The sequence below is a fragment of the Bos taurus genome, chromosome 18 (genome assembly GCF_002263795.3).
Source record: "Bos taurus isolate L1 Dominette 01449 registration number 42190680 breed Hereford chromosome 18, ARS-UCD2.0, whole genome shotgun sequence".
NCBI lineage: Eukaryota > Metazoa > Chordata > Mammalia > Artiodactyla > Bovidae > Bos > Bos taurus.
The window spans coordinates 54,493,519-54,520,353 of NC_037345.1; the positions used below are offsets into that span (position 1 = coordinate 54,493,519).

The window sequence follows — 26,835 nt, forward strand, 5'->3', positions numbered from 1 at the left end:
GAGAGCTGCTTAAGAACCCAATTTAATAAGATTTACAAGTCGACACATACAAAAAAAGACAAACCAAACCTAAAAATGTACAAGTCACGTCAAGCCTAGGGGCGGAATCTAGAATGCAGAGAGACCCTCCGCGAGGGGCGCCGGCGCGGTGGAGATCCGATGGTAATTCCCACTGATTCTCTACATCTTGGCCTACTGAATAAACGTAACCAAAGCCTGAAACAGAAGCTAAGAATGAAGAGCCACCCAGACCTAACCTGCTCCCTCCCCTAGCCTCACTGCTCCAGGAAGAGTAGAACTGAGAAGGGTAGAGACTATGAACCTAAGAGAATGGAGCCTCCGATACAGCGGCAGGGCCTTCACGGCAGTCAGATGACCGTGCATCCCCTGCTCGTGATCCAGTGCCTGCCGTGTCTGCAAGCTGGGCTGCCCCCTGGCGACAGGAACGGGTCAGGGAGGCAGAGGGGCACCTTGGGGAGACTTGCTGCTTTGCCCCCGCTGCCACCCCGCCCTGAATCACCACTGCAGGGGCCCCATGTCAGCCCCCAGCTCCTCCTCCTCCTCTTCCTCCTTCAGCTGGAAGGGCTTCACCGGCCACTTGACCCTTACGATGGGCTCCACGTGGTCCTGCAGCCGGTGGCGCTTCATGTGGGCATTTCGACTCTTGATCTTATCGAACACCCTGCAGAGGCACCAGAGGACGTGGGGATCAGAGCAGGGGGAGGCGGGTGGGGGCACCATGAGAGGATGGAGCGGGGCTGAGGGCAGGCAGTGCCTCCAGGGAGCCCAGTACCTCTCACACTCCCGGCAGGGAAAGGCGCCCTGGCCCTCCACACTCCCGGGTGCCTCGGGGCTCCGCTTGGGGCCAGTGCTCGGGCTGGAGTTGAGGATGGACTCCCTCCTGTAACTCTTGGTCTTTATCTTTAGTTCGGGGGTTGGACGGTGGCTGGGTCTCTCCCGAGGACTGCAAGTGACCTGCAGGGGTGGGCAGAGATGACAAAAGGGTGCTGAGCCACCCCCTCACCCTGCTAAGGGACCAGTACGGACCTGGAGCCCATGCGAACATCGCCCATGGGAAGCCCCTCCTGCTGGGAGCACCCCCACCCCCACCCAGCGCAGATGGGCACCAGGCCTCCGGATCGGGCTGAACTCCAGACCCCCGGCCCCAAAACCCCCTACCTTGGCTTCCGCCCTGTCTACTTCATCTGGCTCCCTCCTGACCCTCTTTTCTGGCCCTGGGGCTCGGCCACAGTCAAACTTGATCATTTTTTTCCAGATGTAATAATACTCGACACACTGGGCTACGGTCTTTGTCTGGATCTGATGGGGGAAGACAGAAGCTGGCTATGGACAGCGCCTCAGGAGCAGCAGTGAGTGGGGCCTCGATGCCCTAAAGCCCCTCCCCCTCAGGGGGCCAGCTGCCACTTTTTGAAAACCCTCCTGAACTCTCTCCTGCTATGGCTTGGTGGACCCCTTTACTAAAGGGGCAGAGAATCACAGACTCCTTCCGAGGGGTGAGGGGCTCAGAGAGGAAACCACCAGAGCCCACACCAGCTAAGCTCGCATGCTCTGAGCAACACGGCTGGCCCAGGAACCCTTCCGTCCAGGGATATGTACACAGAGGTATGTGTTCACTGTGACACCATATGGAGCCATGTGTCTACTGACCAGGACTAATTAAAGCAGAGCACCCTCATGCAGTGGGTACCGCATGGACTCTGTGACAGCTGGGCAGGGCCCTACAGTAAGTACTGAGGGAAGAGGCCCCCAAGAGGACACACAATGGGACCTCCTTAGTGATCCAGTGGTTAAGAATCTGCCTGCCAATGCAGGGGATACAGGTTCAGTCCCTGGTCCGGGAAGATTCCACATGCTGGGGAGCAACTAAGCCCACGCACCCTAGAGCCCTAGCCCTACGAGAGAAACCCCTGTAATGAGAAGCCCACAAAATGTAACTGGGGAAAGCCTATGCACAACAAGGAAGACCCAGTGCAGCCCAAAACGAAGTTTATAAAAAGAGAAGGGGACACACAATGGGATACTCCTCAGCAAAATGATGAACTACTGGCACACCCGACAGCGCGGATGAAGCTCAAAACCGTCATGCTGATTATAAGAAGTCAGACAAAGCAGAGCACGTGCTGCGCGATTACTCCATTTCTATAAAACTCTAGAAAATGCAAACTAATTTACAGTGGCAGGAGGCAGACAGGAGTTGATGGCAGGAAGGAGAGGTTACAAAGGCGCAGGAGGGAACTTCTGACCCCATGGACTGCAGCCCACCAGGCTTCTCCGTCCATGGGATTTTTCAGGTGAGTATACTGGAGTGGTTGCCACTCCCTTCTCCATGGGATTTTCCCAACCCAGGAATCGAACCCACGTTTCCTGTGTCTCCTGCATGGGCAGGCAGGTTCTTTACCCGCTGAGCCACCGGGGATAGGTACGTCAAAACATCGAATCTTACACTTCGATTATGTGCAGTTTTGTGGATAAGTTTTTTAAAAAAGAGCAAAATAATCAGCAGGGTATCAAATATACAACCTCATCATTTTTTGAGAAAGTGTACATATGTGTGTAAACTGTACGGACAGTAAAAGCCTGTCAGGTTACAGTCAGAAGTAGGACAGTGGGGTGGGGCCTGGAGGGCTTTATTTTGAACATGGGCTTCTTTTCTGTACTGTTTGGGGCTGTTCCCAGCGATGGCTTTTTAAAGTTGTCAGTCGTTCAGAGCAGGAGCAGAGGGTTGCTCCCGACAGGCCCTGCGGCTCTAGCCCCTCGGTGCGGTAAGGGAACCTCATCTATGCCAGCCTGCCACGTGCGCCTTACCGTCTTGTGTATCAAGTTAAAGTCCTTCTTGTGGGCACAGAATGCCTTCTTAAAGAGCCTCTTCTCCATGGGGGTCCAGATGTCTGAACCTAGCAAGAAATAGCCGGGGGGCATTTCTTCCTCTGGGACCACGGTCACGGCCCCTCCTTCAGGCTGCTGTGACCCGGCACTGACTAGATGCCAGGATCTCTGCTAAGCCCCTTTCTTGCTTGGTCTCCTACAATCTTCAAGAACCTTAGCAGGTAGGGGCTACTACCATCCCCACTTGACAGATGCCATAGCTGAGGCAGCCACTGGTTAAGGGACTCGCCCAACTGCAGGCGGATTCCAGGGCTGAGTGCCTGCCCCCAGCCCTCCCTGGCACCCCCTTCCCGGCCAGGCAGAGCCCAGGAGGGAACGAGTGGACAGAAGGTAGGAAGCAGCTATAAAACAGCGCCCATGGGGTCCCCCGGAGAGTACAGGCCCTCCCGGGAAGGCAGGTGAGACCCTGAGACAACACCGCTCTGCCGTGGAAACTGACTGGCCCTCAGGGGCCTCAGCCAGGCCCACACCATGCCAGCAGTCACGCTCCACTCACCTGTGTAGCGGTAGCTGGCAAGAGGGTGAGTTCGCGGCTTCTGGGGTCCTCTGAGTAAGAGGGTCTCCAGGGCAACCTGGAACAGGGGGCACGGGAGGTGGAGGCCCGCCTTCATCCTTTCATTCATTTGGAAACCCCGGCAGCATGCCCTAAAGCCACGCCCACCGCAGGGCCACGCGGAGCCAGCCCACCTGTTCACCCGCCCCGCGCCTGCGCCTCACCTGGATGTCGCCCTGGGCTTCATGCAGGCAGTGCAGTGCCAGCTCCAGGTTGGTGCCCCCGCCGGGCATCACGCTGGAGCAGGCCACATTGCAGAGCTCCGTTACTGTTTTCAGGAGGGGAGGAAGCGGAGACACAGAGGGTCAGGGGGAGCCAGAGAAGAGGCCTCCCTGAGGGCACCATTAGGGTGGGAGAGACTCCTTGTCACCACCTCCCTCTAGTAAAGGCAGGCTGAGGGAAGGGAGGGACCTGGAGGAAGGGCTCAACCCTGCTCCTGGCAGTGGGTGAGAGGGGAGGTGGGCCAGGGACCACAGCGGGAGCAGTACTGTGCTGAAGGCCGCCTCTGTCCACCCCTGACCCCCGCACACTGCTTCTTGCTCAGGGTGGGAACTCGGAGGACAAACTCCCTGGAGATAGAGGAGGGCCCTTGGGACCCTGGCCCCAAGGTCTCAGCCACCTCTGTCCTGCGTTTCCGGGTTGCTCATCACATCTCCCCACGGCTTCCAGACCAGAGAAGCGACATGCTCATCAATCCCAGCCAAAGAGCTGTCCTGGAGCTCTGGAATTTCAGCCTGAAACCGGCTTCCTATGTTGATGTGTCTGAAACGAGGACACACCCACAGGTGTACAAGACTCACGTACGATGCGTGACCAAGGTGGGAAGTAGAGCAGAGACGCCCCGTGAGTCTGCTCTTGGGCCACGGCCCTGCTCTGTGGATGCCCTCTGCCGTCTTTCAGACACACGAAGTGTTCGTTACCCCAACAGACACACGCAGGCGTTCCAGAAACCTCCTGAGGGACACTCAACGCCCTCCTCCGATTTCGTCGCCAGGTTTCTGGCCTCAGCCGTCTGGGGTCTAGGACCGGGGAGGTGTGTGCTGACACCTGGCCTGCCTCTACATCTGAGGTCCCCTCATCTAGCCGCAGTCCACGGCCCTGCACGCGTGTCCCCCTGTGCCACCGGCAGTTCTCTCCAGAGCCCCAGTGTTCTGGGCCTTCTATCCTCAGGGAGCCAACTACGGTATGTCCGGACAGACGGACTGCTGAGGGGGGACAGCCGGAGAAGCCCAGCACTTCTCTCCTGGAGAGGCTCAGCACCTAGACCGGGTTCCCTGGGATGAAGGTGCCGACAGAGCCACACGGGAATGCGCAGAGGGTAAGAGCGTCCCCGTTCTGGAAGGATCCTCAGGTTCTGTCCCAACTCACGGTTCAATGCTGATCTTGGTGTCGTCCTTCACCAGACAGATGCCGAAGGAGCCATCCAGGGGATCTGGAAAACACGTAAAGAAGAGCCTCAAAAAGGCTGGCTACAACTGACCTGTGAGGCCCTTTCTGACTCCCTTTCTGGAGCAGCTAATAGACCCACTACTGTATATAAAATAGATAATCAACAAGGACCTCCTGGACTTCCCTGGTGGTCCAACGGTTAAGAATCCACCTTGCAAAGCAGGGGACATGGGTTCGATCCCTGATCTGGGAAGATCCCACATGCCACGTGCGCCACAACTACCGAGCCAGCGTGTTGCAACTTCTGAAGTGCGTGTGCCCCGGGGCCATGCTCCGCAACGAGAGAAGCCACTGCAATGAGAGGCCTGCACACCACAACTACAGAGCAGACCTGGCACGCCACTAGAGAAAGCCCGCACGCAGCAAGGAAGGCCCGGTGCAGCCCAGCAAACAGAACAGAACCAAAAAAACCCAAGGACCGACTGTACAGCACAGAGAACCATACTCAATGATCTGCAATAGTAACCATACTCAATGATCTGTAATAGTAACCATACTCAATGATCTTCTCTATGGAAGAAGAATCTGAAAAGAACAGATAAGTGGATAACTAAACCACTTTTGCTGAACACCTGAAACCAACACAACATGGTAAATAATTATGCTCCAATATACACGCCAATAAAAAACTATACTCCAATATAAAATAAAAAAGTAGAAAAAAAAGACTGCATGGTATGAAATTATCTCAAAAATTAAAAGTAGAACTATCATATGGTCCAGCAATCCCACTTCTGGGTATTCATCCAAAAGAATTGCAGTCAAGATCTCAAAAATACATCTGAACTCCCATGTCCACTCCAGCACTATTCACAGTAGCCAAGAGGTGGAGACCACCTCAATGTCCCCGATGGGCAACTACACACATACAGGAAATGGGGTGTGTGCCTACGATGGGGCACTGTTCAGCCGTCAAAAAGGAAATTCTGCAGAATGCAACAGGGCAATGAACTCTCATACAGTGCTCGTGGAAGTGTAAAACGACCGTTTTGGAAAAGTCTGGCAGTTCCTTAAACAGTCAAACAGTTACCCTACGGACCAGCAATGCCACCCTGAGGCATACACCCAAGAGAAATCAGAACTTAGGTACGACGAAAACTGATGCCTAAGGGTTCTTAACCAGTGCTCTTTGCAATAGCCAAGGGACAAAAACAGCCCAGATGCTCACCAACTGATGAGTGGATAAATAAAAGGTCACCTGTCCAGACAACGGCGTATCATTCATCCATAAAAAGAACGAAGCCCTGATACATACGACGGGGTGAACCCTGCAGATGTTCCTCCAAGTGAACAAACCACACACAAACTGTCACGTATCACAGGACACCGATTCGATGAAACGTCTAGAGAAGGCAGACCCATGGAGAGAGAAACTAGACCAGTAGGTGAGTGCTGCCTGGGGCTGAGGAGCTGGGGGGCTATGGGGCCTGTGTGTAACTGCTCGTGCATATAGCACATCTCCTGAGGAGATGAACGTGCTTAGGATCAGACTGTGTGACGGGTGCACAACCCTATGAATATTCTCGCAAACACCGTACACTTTAAACGGGTGGTTCCTGTGATCTGTGAATTATATCTCAGTAAACCTGTTTAAAAATTACTCAAAAGACTGGGCAGAAGAAGGGTGGCTAGGTTAAATGGCCTGTTTTCTTTCTGCCTACAAAATTACAAGCAGCTAGAAGGCTGCTGGACCCAGATAGTCCTGGGATAGTTATGAACAGCAACGGGACCGCCAGACCGATGCAGCCACAGGCCAGGGAAAATGGCTGGACCGCATGCTACCAGAGGGGTGGGTCTGGCCTGCCGCGGCCACCGGAGGGGGTGGGGATCAGCCTCACTCACTGAGCACCGTGCTGATGAGCCTGTCAGGGCTGGCCTGAGCGGACGTGGAACAGAGGGTGTTGAAATAGAGCCCTGAGCCCTCCCGGATGGGGCTGAGCATGGGCGGCGGTGTGTAGGGCGAGCACTGGAACAGCCCCTTCAGGAGGCGGTCCACCAGGAACACGGGGGAGCGCAGGCGGCTCTGGTGACACCCCCCCGGGCCCGGCTGCCCGAACGTGGGGGGCGGAGGAGGGACGAACAGCGCCTTGGGCTGGGGGCGCTTCTTCCGCTTTCGGTGCTGGCCATCCTCCTTGCTGTTTCTCTCGTCCCCATCCTTCTCCTGTCCCTGGACAAGAAGAGGCTTCAGAACCCCGAGGGGTCACCTGAGGCCACCTGCCCCAAGCTCAGTCCTCAAGACGGCAGGAGAGCAGGACAGGTAGTGACCACAGAGACGTGTGCCCAGCCTGACCGTGCCCACAGCCCTCGGCAGAGGCAGCCGGGCAGGGCCACCATGCCTGCGCCAGACCCCAGACCCTGAGCTGGGCGGTGTGCGAAGCTGGAGCCTTCTCATGCATCCACACCCCCAGGGAGAGGCCCTCCCTCAGACCATTTTGGAAACTCACTGATCTCGCGGCTCAGTATGCTCTCTCTCACCTCCATGCAATCCACTCCCCCTCACCCCCATCTTACTCCTTCTCGTCTTCTAGATCTCAGCTCTAACACCCCCTCCTCCAGGAAGTCCTCCCTGGCCTGCTCAGGCTGGTCTCTGGTGCCCCCTTGGGGCTCCCACAGCTCCCTCGGCTCCCCCTCCAGCCCAGCCCAGCCCAGCCCACTCCACGCGTCACTGTCTGGGGATGGGGGCTCTCCACTCCACTGGGCCGGGAGCCCCAGGAGACAGGCTGCTGTGGTTGCTGCCGTGTCCCCAGTGCAGAGTCAGACACAGAGGAAGTCCAGTGGAGGGTGAATGAATGAATGGATTGAAACTAAGCTCTTCCAGAGTCAGGAGTTCGGGGCTTTTCCCACGGCTCCCATTGGCAGGTGGGAGTGGCGGGATGGAGGTGGACTGATCGGCACTCACCTTGCTCCCTGGGGGGCGGTTTGCTGGGGCCACAGGGACCCCCAAAGAGGCTGCGGTTGGGTTGTCCAGGCACTTTCTGGCTCCCAGGGGACTCTGCCCATCCCCCTCTGGCCTCAGCACCTGTCTTGAGGGCTTGCAAAACTCCATGCCAAACACCTGCACACAGAGAAGAGACAGCCCTTTAAGGGGAAGAGGTTGGGAGCAAGGGCCCCTCCAGAGGAGCACTGCCCTGGCTCCCAAGCCCCCAGCCAGGCCCCCACCTCTCCCCAACTCTGGTGAGCTGAATGCAGCCTCACGCCCCTTCACCTGTGGATCCTGCTTCCCTCGAGGTGACGGCCACTGGTCGCTGTGAAAACACATGTGGCTGTTCAGCCCCTTCTCTGTATAGAACATCTGGCTGCAGTTCTTGCAAATGTACGTGCTCCTTGGCTCTGCCCAGTCTGTGGAGCCCCTGTTGTGCTGGTGACTGCGGGGAGACGTGTCAGGAGGCAGGAAAGGGAGAATGGGGCTCCATCCCCAAGCCTGGATACCCTGACAGCTGCGGGTGAACTGAAGGAAAGGAGACGATGCCCCGATCCCCCACGGCCTGGTGCTTGCCCCTTCAGGAGGGCAGCACCCACAGCTCGCCCCTGGGCAGCAGGTCAGAGCCAGCAGGGAACTCCCGGGGGTGCTGAGCTCCCCCGGCCGGGCAGGGAGGGGCTACTGCACTTACCAGCCGCTGGCCACGTTCTCCTCCTTCATCGGGTGGGGGAGCCGGTAGATATTTCCACCCTGGAGATGAAAGCACACCTCAGCCGACAGATCAGAGATGAGGTGCAGGAGTGAAAGCTGTGAGGCACTTAGGGGAAAACACGGCTGTAATTCTTAGTGGCCCTGAAGCAGGCCACAGTTCCTTGGGTGACTCCAAAACCGAAGACAGAACAAATCAGCAAAACGTAAACTTTCTTTTAAAAAAAAAACTGAAACCTTCTGCGCTTCAAAGGATAGCATCAAGAAGTGAAAAGTCACAGCCTTCAAAAACAAACTTATGATTACCAAAGGGGAAAGGTGGGGAGAGGGAGTTTGGGATTAACAGAAACACACGACTATATACAAGACAAGTAACCAACAAGGACCTACTGTATAGCACAGAGAACTCTACTCAGCATCCTGCAATAACCTATAAGGGAAAGAATCTGAAAACTCATGGATACGTGTACACGTATGACTGCGTCACTTCGCTGTACACCTGAAACCGACACAATGCTGTAAGTCAACTAGAATATAAACTAACATTTTTTAAAAAGTGAAAAGACAGAATGGGAGAAAAAGAGTCGCAAATCACATATCTGGTAAGGGTCTTGTATATGTAATACATAAGGAATTCTCACAGCTCAAGAGTAATAACACAAACCAACTTAAAAATGGGCAAAGTCTCTGAGCAGACACTTAACCAGAGGATGTATCAATAGCCAATAAGCACATAAAAAGATGCTCAAGACTGTAGCCATCAGGGAAATGCAAATCAAACCATAATCAGGTTATCGCTTCCCACCCACTAAGGCGGCTGTATCAGAAGGAAACAGCTGGACGATGACAAGTGTTGGTGAGAAGCTGGAGCCCTCAGACTCTGAGTGGGAAGGTAAGACGGTTTTTGGAAAAGTCTGGCAGTTTCTGAAACAGAGAGGATTACCCTATAATCCAGCAATTCTGGTGTTACCTCCCAGGAAAAATGAAAACATATGTCTAAACAATAACAGACGTTAAGGGCAGCACTATCACAATGGCCAAGTGAACACAACCCAGATGCCCACACGTGTGCGTACAATGGACAACTACTGAGCAATACAAAGGAAAGAAGTTCTGATCCACGCTACAATACGGATGAACTCTGAAAACATCGTACTAAGTGGAAGAAGCAAACGACACAAAAGGCCACACAACGTATGATTCCAATCATACAAAGTGTCCAAGACAGGCAAATCCATGGAAGCAGAAGGTGGACTCATGATTGCTAGGGGCTGGGAGGGATGGAGAGACTGTGGTAGACAGCAGGGTATGGGGTGTCTCTTGGGGGCGATGGAAGTATTTAGGCAAAGAGCAGTGAAATGCAAGGGTGCACAGCCTTGTAAACATGCTCAAAAGCCACTGGGTGGCACATTTTTGAGTGGTGAGTCAGGGACTTGCTGGTGGCCCAGTGGTTAAGACCGCATGCTTCCAATGCAGGGGGCATGGATTCAACCCCCGGTCGGAGAGCTAACATCCCACATGCCTCGCGGCCAAAATAAAATAACCAAATATAAAACTGAAAACTTAATCTCAAAAAATAAACAAGATGGTGAGTGAGACAGCATGTAAATATTAAAGCTATCAAAAAAAAATTAAAGAAGAGGATGAGATAGCTGTGGCCTGACAGAAGGATGCTGGACCTCAGAAGGTCAGCAGGAGGTAAGGCCGAGCCCTCTACTCCTGGGACCTCGTGGGCGCCACGTGGGGGACCTGAGCGCTCCACGAGGGCCGACTGGCACAGCGCCAGCAGCTGGGGGCCAAGTCAGACCTGTGACCCGTGACTCACGACCAGAAAAGACACGGCATTTCACATGGCAACGTCAAAGGCCGAGGAGCGCTACCTTCACATCCTCTGAAGACACGAAGGAGGCAGATCCAAAAGGAAGCGAGAGGGAGAAAGGAAGCAAACAGAAAACGTGTAGTGAAGCAACGTGACACCGAGTGTCTCTCCCAACTCGAAAGCCCTGTTTCGTGCGTGCGTGGTGGGCTCGCGGTAGGGGGATGATGGGAGGGACCACCTCTTCTCTGAACCCTCCCTCCCCCTCTGTACAACTGCATCTGAGGATTCGCTGAGGTTAAACAAGGTGCCTGGACAAGTCAGAAACCCAGAAGTGGGTAATGACCAGACTCTGCCTCCTGTAGGGTTAGGTCCGTGAGACGGCCCTGGTACCTGGATCCTGTTGAATATCGTCAGTTTGGACTTGGAGTCCCTGGAGAGGTCTGCTGGAGGCCCTGCCGACGAGAAGGAAGCCATGGCCACCTGACTCGGGGAAGCCGCACAGCACATATCCATTTTCACCTTCTCCTTCCGGACGCCTGAAAAGCGCTGTGCTCTGGAGTTGCCGGAGAAGAGCCTGTAGCCTCCACCCCGGGAGCAGGCCGGGCCCTTTTCGGCTTTTGTGGCCCCAGAGGCCATGCCATTCTCAGCCTGGGTCTGCTTCCCTGGGAGGTGGGTTCCAGATGGCTCGTCCCCTCCTAACTGGGTCTGACGCAGGCCCCCGGGAGAGAAGATATCGCCCAGATCCAAGGTCCCTTTTGAGGACCTCAACTGCTTGGCCAGAGAAGAGATGTCCGGGTTCCCGGGAGGGTCCAGGGATGACGCTGTGAGGGCTGGCGGAGCAGCAGCCACTTTTGGCCCACCCTTTGCATCCCGGCTCATGCCGCCAGGTGAGGCCTCCCTGGGGAAAGTGGGTGTGGATTTTCTCCGGCGGGCTGGGGAGCCCTCTGGCTCAGGGTTCATGGGGCCAGCACGGAGAGAGTCAACAGTGGGCGTCAGAGACGGGGGCTGCTGTGGCCGTGGCCCCTGCAGCGGCTTCAGGGGGCCCTGCTTGCCATCGGGAGTGGGGAGCTGGGAGGAAGCGGTGGCCACCTGGGCATGAGAGAAGATCCGCTGGGACTTGGTGATCATCTGGAACACCTGCATCTGCTCGTGGCTCACCAGGGACTCCTGCGACTTCAGGAAGAGCTGCCGGAAGAGCGGCGTGGCATCCGACGAGAGGCTGCTGGGCTTCAAGCCAGGATCCTGCGAGCCAGGGTCCCCGGGTTTCGGCCACCGGAAGGAGTCGCAGTCAAACTTGCTCTTCTTGGGAGCCCAGCAGTCATCATCCCCACTGGCACAGGCAAATCTGGGGTCCCCCGAGGCCTCCCCGGGAGCCTTCAGGAGCATGGGAGGGAAGGGCGGCACGTCCTCTGGGCCGAGCCCCAGGCCAGCTGAGGGTTCCCCCACTGGGGAGGTGCTGCTGAGCCCAGGGCCAGGCTCAGAGGCCTCCTGGGATGGCGGCTTATGGACGACAAACATACCATTCCCTTTGCTCTTGGGGCAGCCCGACAGGTTCTGCAGCCACTGGAAACTGTGGCTTGATGGCTGGGAACCAGTGGTGGGGATTGTCTGGCCACGGAACAGAGGCAGGCAGGAGGGCAGAGGGGCGCCCTCGGGCCAGCCCTCCAGGGAGGACGAGAGCTGGAGTGGCTCTAGCTCGGCTGGGTCGGGGCCGCTGCTCTCCGCCGCCCGCGAGTGAATGGCCGTGAACACGTCAGCGGCAGGCTCCTTCCTTGAGGGCCTCGACTCCTCGAGAACGTCAGGGCCCAGGGTCCCCGGGGTGCCAGCTGGGCCGCAGCAGGAAGGACCCCGAGGACGGGCAGGAGCAGGCCATGTTCCTCCCCTCACCGCTGTCCGCAAGCCCAGCCGGCCCCGGGGAAGGGATCTTGTGGTGGACGATGCTGTTCACGAGGCAGCGCAGGAAGTCTCGGTTGGGCAGGAGGGAACCGGGGGACCTCAGGCCGGATGGTGTGGGCTGGCCTGCCACCTCGTGCATGTGGGGTGAGTCCCCACAGGCCTCCTCCTCCGGGGGCACCTCCTTGAGGATGCACAGGCCGTGCTGGACCTCGTAGTGCCGGCGCAGCGAGCGGTAGTCGCAGTAGCTCTTGCTGCAGCCCTGCTCGATGCACACGAAGGGCTTGGTCTTCTGGTGGGTGAGCATGTGTCCGGTCCTGGAAGCACACGAGCACGGGGTCATGGGGGGTCTTTTGTGCGAGTCACCTGTCGCAGGAACCCAAGCATGTCCCCAGGGAACATCGGGGCAGAAAATGGGCTCAGACCCCATGAAGAAAGACCCCCGACTAAGGTCAAGGTCATCTAGAACGGGGGCTCTTTCCCGCACCCTTAGGCAAACCCCTAATCAGAGAAAAAATCGTGGGAGCCAAGTCAGAGTTCCCCAAAGCAACACCAGTCTCCAGAGTTGCTCCCTGAGGACTTGGGCTCAGCTGGCAAGTGAGTTTTGAAAAAACACTGTTTACTTCTTGGATGTTCATAGTAGCAAAGTGAAAAGCCATAGAGAACATAAAGCGAACCTGCTTAACTTTCCATGTCTCTCCAAGTTATTTGCCCACAGAATCACCTTTTTCCAAAGAGCCCCTTTTAGCATCCTGAGAACCAGAGTTCGGAGAACGCATGCAAAGAAGTGTTAACTTGGGGGTGCTCCTTCTTTGAACAAAGGAGTCTCTGCCTTCCCAAAGGATTCCTCTAGAGAGCCACCTGCGACCCCCATCGCAAAACAAAAAGAAAAAAACTACAGATGCCCAGTCAATAAAGACTCTCTAGAAAACAGCCAAATTTGCCTGTAATTTCTGCAAATATGAATGAATACAAATGTCTTATATTTGTATCCCACTTGTACCTACGTTAATTTATTACAGAAATAAGCAAATGGGTAAATCACCCTCTGGGTTCCCAGCAGCCCTACTCTGGATGGTTCTGATAAATGAGGCACAATAAATAAAAAAATTCTCCCCGCAAAGGTGAACCCTTAGCTTCCATCTGAGGGAAGCAGCAGAGAAGGGATCAAGAGACCCAGGTTCTGGCCCTAACTGTTACCATCCTGTGACATGAGCAAATTGCTTCCCATCCCTGGCGGGGAGGGGGGTGGGGAGGGGGTTAGGCAGCAAGGACAGAATGAAAGTGGGATTCGCTGATGCTCTGTGCAGGCTGTGCTCCTCAGCTGCTCAGTCGTGTCCGACCCTTTGTGACCCCATGGACTGTAGCCTGCCAGGCTCTTCTGTCCATGGGATTCTCCGGGCAAGAGTACTGGAGTGGGTAGCCATTCCCTCCTCCAGGGGATCTTCCCGACCCAGGGACTGAACCCGCGTCTCTAGCATTGGCAGGTGGATTCTTTACCACTGTCTCTCCTGACAAGCCTGGGCATGCTATCAAAAGGTGATGGATAATCCCTCCCACTTACAGCTCTTTCCATTTGAAAAGTCTTGTCTTTCCTTCCTCAGTAGCAAGAAAACCTTATCATTTCTAAGGCATGAAGAACAAAGGTAATTCTGCTCTTACACTGGGCTTGCTTTTTAAAATCAAGAATTTAAAAAAAAAAGGGAGAGTGAACATTCCAAGCATTTCATAGCCTCTCATAGTCTCTTATCCCAATGCATACCCCTCACAGAGCACAGATCTGTTCTCTTCAGGCACCTGCTCTAAATCTTTCTGCACAGAGTTAGCCCAATTCCCTCCAGGACAAAACTGCCCCTGGGGTGTGTCTTTAAACCACAGGGGTCCCGTCTGCCAATCGCAGCAGCACTCGCCTCTCTGGAGTGGGTTTGGGGGCTGGGGCCGTGTGGGTCTGGCCCCCAGAACCCTGGCACCTCAAGGAAACCAGTCTGCGTCTGAGCACAGGTTGCACACCCCCGGGGGCCTCGACAGGGCGGGTGCAGGCTGATGGGAGGGGTGCTGAGGCCCAGGCACGCCCCCGGCCCCTACACTGCATGCGAGCACAGGCTGCACACCCCTGGAGGCCTCGACAGGGCGGGTGCAGGCTGATGGGAGGGGTGCTGAGGCCCAGGCGCGCCCCCGGCCCCTACACTGCATGTGAGCACAGGCTGCACACCCCTGGGGGCCTCGACACGGCGGGTGCGGGCTGATGGTAGGGGTGCTGAGGCCCAGGCGTGCCCCCAGCCCCCTGGGCAGACGTCCTGACCCGGCCCCTACGCACAGGTGGTCCTGCCGCTTGAAGGCCTTGCTGCAGATCTTGCACACGTGCTTCCTCTCCTGGCTGTGCGTCAGGTAGTGCTTGCTCAGGGAGCTGGCGCTGCTGAACACCTTCCCGCAGAGGCTGCAGTCCAGGAGTGTGTTCTGAGGGGAGCTGTGCTGCCGCTTGCCTTTCCGTGCGCTCCCCGAGGTGGCCCGGCCTCCTTCATCCGCTTCTTTGGGCACCTTGAGGGCGCCCTGCCCCAGGTCTAGATGGAGGGAGAAGGCACAGGCTCTAGACCTCCAGGGACCTCCACAGACCACCAGGCCGGGACCCCGGGGGCACGACCTCACCTTGTAAGGAAGCCTGAGACTCGGGATCTACACACTCCTCCAGCAGCTTTGTGGAGTCACTGTCCTTCCCTGAGTACAGGGACAGGGTGTCCAGGTTGTCCTCCAGCGGCTCGCTGGGCGCGTCGGGCGCCGGGAAGCTGGGGTCCAGCTCCAGACCTCTCAGGCCACCGTAGAGCAGGTCCCGCGAGCCAGGCCCCAGGTCCCGGTTGATGGCGTCGCTGCAGGTGAGCGCCTGGTTCTCGGGAAACGAAGGGAGGTGCATCTCGGAAGGAAGGGCACCCTCGTCCCCCAGGCTGTACTGGTCCATGGCTCTCCACCGCCAGGGCTCAGCCAAGAGCTACTCTCCAGACAATCAGGGCTGTGTGCGGAGTCAGGGAGGAGAGAGCGGGTCTTGATGGTGGCTAACTCCTGAGAACGAACAAGGAAGAACCACAGTTACGAGAAGCCAACATGCACGGTGGACAGAGTGTGGACTTGGAATTCACACAGACGCGTACTGGAGTCTGTTCTCTGCCACTCAGCAGCCATGTGACCTTGGGCAGTCACTCAAGTACCACGAGCCCTAGTTTCCTCATCTGTAAATTCAGCATAAGAGTATCTCCATCGTGAGACTCTTGTAAGGAATAAATTAAAAAGGTTTTGGCGGCATGGTGGACTGAACCGATCTCTTTCTCCAACTATAAACTCATGAGATAAAATACAATTTTTAGTAGAGAGCCAGGCTCAAGAGATAGGTAAGACCCCAGGTGCCAGGAACAATGAAGAAACGCAAAGCCAGAGGTGTGAGTTGGCCCACGAGCGGGCCCAAGGTGAGGTCAGTCTCCTATATGGGGCCTAGGGCTATCCTCCAATATGGCGTCCACCAGTGAGCGACACGTGGCGATGAAGCACTTGAGAATGTGGCCCCAAACTGAGACCTGCGATCAGTGTAATTTACATACTGGATGTGGAAGACTCAGTACCAAAAATAACTCATTTTCATATTGATTACATGTTGAAATGAAAGCATTTTGGATCTACTGGCTTAAATATGATATTGAAACTAATTTCACCTATCTATTTTTGTTTTCTAACACGGCTATGAGATTGCTCTAAATTACATTATCTGGCTCATATTATATTTCTATTACAGAACACTATCCTCGAGGCTGTAACAGACAGATGGAAGAGGAAACAGGGCCTTGAGTTCACAGGGAAGAGCTGAGGCCCTGGAAGAGTCAAGCCATTCACAGGAAAAATAAATAAATTAAAAGAAAAACCCTACGCACAAGTCTAGGGAGGCATTCCAAGAACTAGTTAACAACAGGATGAGAGACAACAAAACCTAGTAGAGAACAGAAGACACAAGGGGCAGGGGTGCTTTTAAAAAGAAAGAAATGAAACTTCTAGAAATGCAAGGTTCTAACTCAGAACTCGCTCAGAGCAGAGTGGAAATGGAGAAGGCGTCTGTCAACAACATTCAAGGCAAGGAACCAGATACTGCAGCCAGGGGCAAAGGATATTCAACTGAGACTGACCACAGACGCTACTGAGACCAGGAGAAAATAAGAGTGAGATGCTTTGGGGGAAAAGGGCTTCAAAAGACTTCTGCACTGGTGTGCGTGCTAAGCTACTTCAGTCGTGTCTGACTCTTTGTGACCCCATGGATTGTAGCCCACCAGGCTCCTCTGTCCATGGGATTCTCCAAGCAAGAATACTGGAGAGGGTTGCCATGCCCTTCTCCAGGGGATCTTCCCGACCCAGGGATTGAACCCACATCTCCTGCGACTCCTGCACTGCAGGTGAATTCTTTACCGCTGAGCCACCAGGGAAGTCCTTCTGCACTGGTAGTTTCTTAGAAAGCTAAACATAAACGTGGTCTCACCATACGATCCAACCATCCCATTCCTAGATATCCACCCCAATGAGCCAAAAACTTAAAGCATCTTTATTCATGACTGCCCCAAACAGGAAGTAACCAAGATGTCTCTCAACAGGGGAGTGGATAAGCTGTGGTTAGTCACATAATCGGATATCATCCACCAATAAAAAGCCAGGAGCGAGTAAGCTACAAAAAGACATGGAAGAAAGAAGCTTAAATGCGTATCACTAAGTGAAAGAAGCCAGTCTGAAAAGACAGTACATCCTATGATTCCAACTACATGATATTCTGGAAAAGGCAGAACTATAAAGAGACGTTAAAATTATCTATGGTGGCCAGGGTTCGGGGGCAGAAAAGAGGGATGAATAGATGAAGCAGGGGAGGGATTTTCAGAAGGAAAGTTATGACCAACCTAGACAGCATATTCAAAAGCAGAGATATTACTTTGCCAACAAAGGTCTGTCTAGTCAAGGCTATGGTTTTTCCAGTGGTCCTGTATGGATGTGAGAGTTGGACTGTGAAGAAGGCTGAGCACCGAAGAATTGATGCTTTTGAACTGTGGTGTTGGAGAAGACTCTTGAGAGTCCCTTGGACTGCAAGGAGATCCAACCAGTCCATTCTGAAGGAGATCAGCCCTGGGATTTCTTTGGAGGGAATGATGCTGAAGCTGAAACTCCAGTACTTTGGCCACCTCATGCCAAGAGTTGACTCACTGGAAAAGACTCTGATGCTGGGAGGGATTGGGGGCAGGAGGAGAAGGGGACGACAGAGGATGAGATGGCCAGATGGCATCACCGACTCGATGGATCTGAGTTTGGGTGAACTCCGGGAGTGGTGATGGACAGGGAGGCCTGGCGTGCTGCGATTCATGGGGTCGCGAAGAGTTGGACACGACTGAGCGACTGAACTGAACTGAAAGTTATTCTGTATGGCACTGTAACGGGAGATACATGCCCTCACGTGTAAGTCAGAGCCTACAGAGCTACACAACACGAGGAGCGGGCCTGAAGGCAAACCGTGGACGTCTGCTGATTTAAAAAACAAAACAAAACAAAACCTTTAACACATTCCATATTCCAGGGAATCTAGAAGGTGCATGCCCAGGGCGGGCCAGTGCTCAGAAAAGGCCTGAGAAGGCTCTAGCTGTCACCCCCGGCTGACCGGGGTTTTGTGCAAGCAGGAAGTGAAGGCGAAAGCAGAGTTGTGAACTGCCTACTGAACGTCAAAGGCCCGTCTCAACTCCCACCCAGAGCCCAACTCTAAGACTGAGAGTTGTCTCAGGTGGGGTTGGTTTTGTTGTATTCCCTTTGGACAACTGAAGGGAATCTCTGTCCAATCTCTCAACTAACAGAAGAGAGACTTCATTGACCACACCGACCAAAAATACAGTCTTTATAAAAATAGCCCAGAAAAGTCACTCAACGATTACAACAGACAGTGGGCATCGGCAAAGCCTGGAATGGGGGATCTGATTACTAGAGTCACCACATTATAATGTTCAAAATGTCCAATTTTTCAACAAAAAAATTAGGACACATGCCAACAAAGTACGGAGAAGGCCATCTATTGCCTATGAATGGCATCAAATAATATGCAGCCTTTTCTTCGTGGCTTCTTTCACTAAGCAGAGCATTTCTGAGTTTGATCCCCGCCTGGGGCACGAATCATCACTTCATTCCCGTTTATGGATGAACACTATTCCACTGTCTGGATTTTCTCCATCCATTCATCTGTGGGTGGGTATTTGGGTTGTTCTGAGCTATCAAGAGTAATTCTGTCCATAGAGAGACATTTAATAGACACTTGATGACTCACTGATAACAAATGGAGTGGATCCTAGAGAAACTGGAGCTTGGGTCTAGTTTCCTAGGCCGTAAGTGTCTGTTGTCTTAACGTTTCATGGTGCAGTATAACAGAGCAGTTGCACCCTCAGCGTCTGAGTGTCACACTACGCTTCACCTGTGTGTCTGTGTAAGTAGCCTGCTGAGGGCCCTCGAATTAACGCTCAGTGCAGGTCAGAAATCCTGCACCAGAACTGAGGGACCCAAGTGAGTCTCAGAATTCAGAATCTGGGGTGGGGGTGGTTAGAAAGGTAAAGCAATGCATATGCCACATGTGAGCAACCCCCGGGGGCCCAGGGCGGCACCTGATGACCAAATCATTCTTTCCTCATCGATACCTTGACCACTCAGGCTTCCCTTGTAGCTCAGTTGGTAAAGAATCTGCCTGAAATGCAGGAGACCCAGGTTTGATCCCTGGGTCGGGAAGATCCTCTGGAGAAGGAAATGGCAACCCACTCCAGTATTCTTGCCTGGAGAATCCCATGGACAGAGCAGCCTGGCGGGCTACAGTCCAGGGGGTCGCAAGTCGGATTTGACTTAGCGACTAAACTACCACCCCCACACCTTGACCACTCAGAGTAAATGAAATAAAGACAGCGAAGAGCAACGTGTGAGTTCAGGTATGGCCACCGAATGAGGCCGCAGCCACCTCAGCATTCTCAGAGTTTTTGGGGATTCTAAACTGCAGACAAGAGAATGTGGATTACAGAGGTTTATATTCCAGGACAAAAGGGATTTCTCTGCCAGTTCCAAAGTTGCTTCTGCAGGGCTGCTATAAAGTATTCTCAGCACTCCAAGAAGGAACAAACCCATTGCTTTCACTTCCTATCAATAAAACATGAGCAAATAATACAAAACATAAACCATCATTTCAAAGAAACAGAAAGCAATATCTTACAAAGTCAAATCCTAAATGTTTTCTCCTTGTTAGACATCACACTAAGTGTTCTACTTTATGAATTCACTCTCCACAACATCCCGGAGGTCGGTTCTATTATACTCCCCCCCGCCCTGCTTTTTTTCCCACTTCCATTTAACAGAGAGGAAAAGGGACTCTGAGCAAGTAACTCATTTGTCAGAAGTCACACACCTAACTGGGAGTTGAAACCAGATCTTAAAACCAGATGTTTAGACTTTAGAGCCTGTGTTCTTACCTGCTACACAACACTGATTCCCTGTAAGTTAAACTATAAACGGCACTGCACCAATTATACTAGAAAACACGAAAGGTGCAGGACGAGGGCGGGGCGGGAGACAGGCTACATCTCTGACTTCCCCAGTGCCCAGTCGCCTGCCTTCCAACATACTGGTACAGTCCATGTAACAAACTGGTCCGGATGCAACCTTGGGCAGGCATGCCAGAAGTCCAAAGGCCATGCTTTGCTATCTACATCCTTTTCCAGAGAGTAAAGCAAACCCTCACTCAACCAATATTGAACTTGCTCTTGTTCTGTCAACAGATAATTCAATTCAACAAGTTTTAGCACCTGCTAGGCAGAGAGCTCCCTCCTAGGCCCTGTAGGGCAGTGTGTCTTGAACCTTGGAGACATTCCCAAACATCCAACTACTCTTTCCAAGAGTTCTGTTATTTTGTGCGTTCGTTTTGAGAACCTAAAAGAACATCTTTATATATGGATTACTGGATGACTACTTTATCACCTAGGGCGTGTGCAAGAGTGTGCTGTCATGTCCACCTCTTTGCAACCCCATGGACTGAAGCCTGCCAGGCTTCTCTGTCCATGGGATTTTCCAGGCAAGAGTACTGGAGTGGGCTGCCATTTCCTCCTCCAGGGGGACTTCCCAACCCAGGGATGGAACCTGCATCTCCTGCACTGACAGACGGATTCTTTATCACTGGGCCACTTGGGAAGCCGCTGATCACCTGGACTACTACTATTTGGTAACAATGCCCCAGGGGAGGTGGGTAACTGCAGTAATGCCCAATGGGACAACTTTAATTGCTGCAGGCTAATGAGAGGAGGACAGAGGTGGACTTGGCTCATGATAACGCTTTTGGGCTCAACTAAAGCCAACGGACATCATGGTACAAGGGGAGGTTTTGCTGCTGCTGGAACTGAGAAAAGGAATAGGCGATCTGAGACACCACAGGGCATGCTAAACCCAAAAGGGCCCGGTGTGGTAGTCTGCAAAAGTCTTTGTCTCAAGGAAGCAGTTTAAGTTTTAGCAAAATAGCATCCCTCTCATTAAATTAACATTTGTAATATGAGTTACATTAGTTTGGTTGCTTTGTTTGTATTTAATTTGCAAGCTGACTTTGGCTCTACAGTGGCATAAGAGCTGTAAGCTTCAGGAACTTGTACACTTTATCATCACTTAAGCTTTGTTCATTAGTTTAAAAAAAAATTTTAAAACAACACTGGGGATCCAAGGCAATTTTAAGTTTTGCCTTTTAAAAAGACCCATCATTCCACGACTGGTGGGGGTAAGAAGACAAAGGGAGTCTCCTGTGAAATACTACAACCTCTGGGGAAAATAACTCACTATAAGATTGTAAACAGCAGCCATAAATCCGCAACGAACTAGGTAAATAACACCCACAGCAGCTCTGTTTGGCAGGGAGGCAGGGGACAATCTGAGTATCTACCTGTCTACAAAGATGTTTTATTTAGTCCCCAGTTAATTTCATTATTTTTCAATTATTTATCAGGTTGAAAAATCTGTCAGTGTTCTTTCAGACAGAGTGAAAACGAAATGTGAAATGTGCTGGTGCTCAGGACAGAGTGAAAACGAAATGTGAAATGTGCTGGTGCTCAGGACAGAGTGAAAACGAAATGTGAAGTGTGCTGGAGTTCAGTCCTGTCTGACTCCGAGACCCCATGGACTGTAGCCTGACCAGGCTCCTCTGTCCATGGGATTTCCCCCAGGCAAGAACACTGGAGTGGGTTGCCATTTCCTTCTCCAGGGGATCTTCCTGACCCAGGGCTCGAACCTGCATCACTTGCGTCTCCTGCACTGACAGGCGGATTCTTTACCTCTGCGTCACCTAGGTTTCTCTTTGGGGCAGATAATCACGGTCTGAAAGAACTGTCTGCACTGGTGGCAACGTTCTAGATCTGCACTGTCCAGTGACGAGCCCTGGGCACGTGTAGCTCACAAGCAGCTAGAAATGTAGCTGGTGCAACTGACAGATAAAGTTCTTTGTTTTACTTACTTTTAATTAAATTAGCTACAAGTGGCTAGTGGCTGTCACATGGGACACTGCATTAAGAGAATGTTTCCAACTTCTACCTAAAAACCTGGGGGGGAAAATCGGATGCTCTGTCAACACTGAATCTACAAAGCAACAACTGGCTGGAACTGCCTTTCTTTATCTATTTATTTTCTATTTTTTTGGCTATGCCGTGCAGCATATGAGATTTTTGTTTCCCCGACCAGGGGTCGAACCCATGCCCCCTGCAATGGGATTGTGGTCTTAACCACTGGACCACCAGGGAAGTCCTCACAGTTGCCTTTAGACACAGTGCACTCGCCAGTTTGCCAGAGTCCCGACCACTCCCTGGTGGCTCACAGCCTCCCACCCCACTCATTTACCTGCCTGCCAGGCTCCTCTAAAGAGGGCCTGGCAAGACATCTGTATTTTTTAAAATATTTATTTGTTTGGCTGTGCTGAGTCTCAGTTGCAGCATGCAGGATCTTTTCTTCTTTTTTAGTTGTGGCATTTGATCGCCTAGTTACGGCACGTGGGATCTAGTTCCCTGACCTGGGACTGAACCTGGGCCCCCTGCACTGGGAGCACAGAGTCTTAGCCACTGGACCACCAGGCACTGGACCATTCAGGTGTCCCAAGACACGTGAATTTATAATGGTTGACTTGTGCAGTTTCCCTTGACCACTTTCTCTCCACTCGGCTTTACCAAATGAAACCCTTCAAAATCAGATCGAAACAGCTCCTCCACTTTGGAGAGTACTCCCAACATAATTAAGTCAGAGATTATTTCTCCCTCATCAGAACTCTGATAATCCAGTTAACACTTAACTCAAAAGACCATAGAGTTTAATTCTCTCTCAGGTTCCCCCAGACTATAACCTCCAGCATGACTTCCAACTCTGTTTCATGTATCTGTACTTCTCACAGCATCTTGCTGGGCACAGAAGGCTGACCAAAGGAGCTCTCAGCATCCCTTTCCTTGATGAGTGACAGCATTCCATCGTGCCACCTCTTGCCCTCTTTGGAAAGTCCTAACCTGCTAGCATGTCAGCCTTCCCCCTCTGCCCCTGCCCCGCCCAAGTGCCACTTCCTCTTTCTCTCTCTGCATCAGGGTCACCAGGGACGGAGTGAGCATGTCTGGGTAACATCAGGTTGCTGGGAGCTGGAAGATAGGAGAGACTTCCAGCTTTTACCCTACCTACACCAATTCTTTCTTATTTTCCCACACCAAACACTGCTGTCAACTCTAGGCCTATTCTATTTGACCCACACTGTGCTTTTAAGAATTAGATCAGCAACATTTTTTTATGTTTCATGGCGAAGATCTTAACTAGATATGTGAATTTCTGGCTTCTCTTGAAGATGGTTAGATTTGATATTCGCTGCTGGTTAACAATAGGATAGAGTGAGGGACAAGAGACTTCCCAAGTGACTCAGTGGTAAAGAATCCACCTGCCAATGCAGGAGACTCAAGAGACACGGGTTAGATCCCTGGGTCAGGAAGATCCCCTGGACTAGGAAACGGCAACCCACTCCAGTATTCTTGCCTAGAGAATCCCATGATAGAGGAGCCTGGTGGGCTACAGTCCATGGGGTGGCAAGAGTTAGACATGACTGAATGACTGTGCATGCACACATGAGGGGCAATGGCCATCTCTGTACTGGGTGATGGCCTCTGGTTCCCGTGGTCCTCACTTATCTTCCTGCCTGGCCCCCATAATCATCAGCGTTATAATAATAATAATGATAATAGTAGCACACATTTACTGAAGATTTATCATGTTCCAGGCTCTACTGCAATCACGTATATATCATTTAATTCCCACAGCGCCCCTAGAGGAAAAATCAAGGAAAAATCTTCCTCTAGCCATGTAACCAATATAATTTTAACTATTAACTCATTTCCATTGATCACTCGTTGGAAAAGAGAAAGACACTGAGGAATCAGAAGGCTATGACTGCACTTGTCAGAGTGAATTCTTACACAGAATTAACTAAACGAAGAAAAGAGACGTCAAAGTTTCTCACTCCACAAGCTGATCCTAGCAGAAAATGCAGATAATCATTAAAATCTAGAACATTTTCACAGTGAGGACAACGAGAGGACCCCTGGGGTCCTCAAGCGCCTTTCAGGTAGTCTGTGAGGTCAAAACTATTTTCATAATAATATTTACATGTTATCTGCTTTTCTTATTCTAGTGAAACTTTAGAGGATTTATCTCAAGAGGCTGCATGCAGAAGCAGATATAAGACACCAGATGACTCTAAAAATGCAAAACAATGCCACTTTTCTCACTAAATGTTCTTTTTTGAAATAAAAGTGCCCATTAGGTTAACGTATAATGGGTTTACTATTGCTATTTTTAAATGAATTCATATTTTAAAATTTTATTAGTTTAAACTCCTAATACAGCAAATATCAGCAGATATAAATTCTTCAGCCACCTGCTGCAAAGAGCCGACTCATTGGAAAAGACTGTGATGCTGGGAAAACTGAAGGCAAAGAAGGGAGTGGCAGAGGATGAGATGGTTGGATGGCATCAATGACTCAATGGACATGCGTTTGAGCAAACTCCGGGAGATAGTGTAGGACACAAAAGCCGGGTGTGCTGCAGTCCATAGGGTCACAAAACGCTGGACATAATTTAGCAACTAAACAACCACAGTTCACATGCACAAAAACACCCTGGGTGGGGTCTTCAATAATTTTTAAGTCTAAAGGGCTCTGAAGACAAAAAAGTTTGAGAACTGCTGCTCTGAAGGGAAAAAGTCCAGCACATATGCATGGCCCAAACATGATATATACAAGATATATATCTGTGTATGTGTATCTAACCTAAACCCAAATTCCAAACTGGTGGCCAGCAAACACGTTTTGCAAGGGCCCCACACTGTATTTAAAAACTTGTTAAATTGGTTCTCAACACTTACCAATCAAAATATTTCACATAAAGACAGCATTATGGCTTCTTCTCAAAAACAAAAACTTCTGGCAACACTGTTGTGACATTTCTACTTGGCCATTTCCACTGGCTGCATCACTAGATGGGGAACACAATCTCTGTTTCACCACACTCTGGACCTTTACCTGCCCATCCCCGGTAGGCATCTACATTGCTGAGCTAAAGAAGAAAAAGATTCCTTTGCAATAAATAATCAAACAGACATCAATCTAATAAATGTCTGGATTCCTCCAGATCAGTCAAAATGTACAATAAGTGATCCTCTTTCTTATCTGTTCTCCTAAAGCAGCAACTTGTGTAATGGCCTTGGACTGATCAGAAACCCTCCTGAGAAAAAGGAATCCATCTGAAAACGGAGACATTCTCCAACAAGTGCAAAGCAAGGAAACTCACCAGGAGAAGGAGTGAGTGAATCAATCCCCAGGGAACAGGGGGGCCCAGTGTAGGCCCCACAGAGAAAGGGGTTCCGGTGACAGTCAGATCATTGGCTATTTCTTCCTGGAACGCTGGACAGTAAATTCAGGACCCTTATTCAACTTCTTCTGCCCTGAAAGCAGGTGGTGGAAAGGAAGGGGCTGTCAGAACCTGGGTCCCCAAAGAAGCAAGGGCACGGGTGTGAAACTGGGGGCGACTGGTAATTTTTGGAAGAAAGAAGAAAGCAATACTAAACTGGGGAGATCTAGGTAGGAAAACGGATTTTGATGTTCAAGGAGTTATTTTTTCTTTCTTTCCTTATTTTCCTCCCCTTGGGAAGGAAGCTGGAGAGCTTTGCTGGGAGAAGTCTAACTGAGGTGGAACAGGTGATGAAAGGGGTTTGTGTTGGGATTTCTGGGGAAGAGTTGGAAAGAAAAATATTAGACAAGAGAGAAAACGGAAGGACTGAGTTGGTTTGTTATCAGTGGAAAGATATTCCAAACAGGGGGACTCATGGTGGGAGGAAAGAATTTTTGCTGGAAAGTGATCCTCAATGAAGAAAAAAAAATTTTTTTTTTGCTAGAGAAAGTTCCTAAGGGGAGGGGGAGGGGCGAAATCAAGGCGTCTAGGCGGGCTTCTTGGTTTTGCTGGAAGATCCTAAATAGAAACAAATCTGGGTCCTCTAAAGTGGGGATCTTTGGGAGGAAAGCGGATTTTTAGCACCAGGGCCTGGAAAAGCGGAAGGCAAATGCAAGGCCGAGATGCAGAAAGTGCGGAGGTCGGGTAGGGCCCGCGGCGCGAGCTGGGGAGCTGCGAGGGGGCAGTTGGGGCCTGGGGGGCGGGGTAGGAAAGAAAAGGGGGTGCAGCGAGCCAGGGGCCTCTGAGGAGAGTCTTCTCCAAGGGGGAAGGGGCTGCGGGGATGCAGCGGGGCCCGGAGCTGTTGGGGTGCAGAAGGTGCGTGCGTGACGCGGGGTGAGGGGCGCTCGCCACGCCTGCTGCGCCTCTCGAAAGGGAGCTGGGCCCCCCTAAAAAGGAAACATAAAAACGAATTAGATTTTAAAAGGGGGAGGGGTTGATGAATGAGGAAGGGGCGGGAAAGGGCAGGGTAAGAAGGAAGGGGAGGGGGCAGGGGCAGCAGCAACCGGGTTTTACCCGCCCCGGGGGCTCGCGCGTCGGGCCTCGAGCCTCGCGGGCATCCCAGCGGCCCCCAGCCTGCCCCCGCGCCGCCTGCCCGCCGGGCGCGCACGCGCAGCCGGGCCCGCCCCTGGAGAGCCCCGCTCACCCGCGGCGCGGGCGCGCGTATGTGGCCGAGGGCTGCCTCGCGCCGCTCAGAGCGGCCTCGCGCCGCCCGGGCTCCCGGCGCGTGCCGCCCGGCCGCGCACTCTCGGCGGCTATTCGGACGTCGCCGAGGGGGCGGGGCCACGCGGGGGCGTGGCCAGGCGCGGTCAGGTGACCTGCGGCGGGCGGGAAAGGAGGCGGTTGGTCGCCATTTTGGGAGGAGGGCGGTTGAAGGCGGGAGAGTGTGAAGGAGCACAGGGAAGGGGACCGCGGGGGGAGGGGCCGGCGCCCCACGACCCACACACTGAGGCGGAGAGTCGGGCGTCTCCGGCCATTGTTCCTGGAGGGCCGCATTAGAACGCAGCATGGGGAACTCCGGCTCCCCGCGGGCCGCTCTAAGCTGCAGCCTCAGGG

The 26,835-nt window shown here is 52.6% G+C and overlaps 1 protein-coding gene across 1 annotated transcript; it reads right to left on the bottom strand.

Moving 5' to 3' along the window:
• ZNF541 (zinc finger protein 541) lies at positions 1 to 26,283 on the bottom strand. The gene is given in 17 exon segments (XM_059877583.1): positions 1 to 682; positions 794 to 975; positions 1,180 to 1,320; positions 2,827 to 2,915; positions 3,404 to 3,479; positions 3,625 to 3,728; positions 4,080 to 4,222; positions 4,829 to 4,892; positions 6,752 to 7,076; positions 7,809 to 7,964; positions 8,115 to 8,274; positions 8,521 to 8,579; positions 10,747 to 12,205; positions 12,207 to 12,566; positions 14,567 to 14,810; positions 14,896 to 15,303; positions 25,123 to 26,283. Coding segments are annotated over 16 exon segments (4,035 nt in total). The 5' UTR covers positions 15,203 to 15,303; positions 25,123 to 26,283; the 3' UTR covers positions 1 to 516.
• Between the last annotated feature and the right edge of the window lie 552 nt (positions 26,284 to 26,835).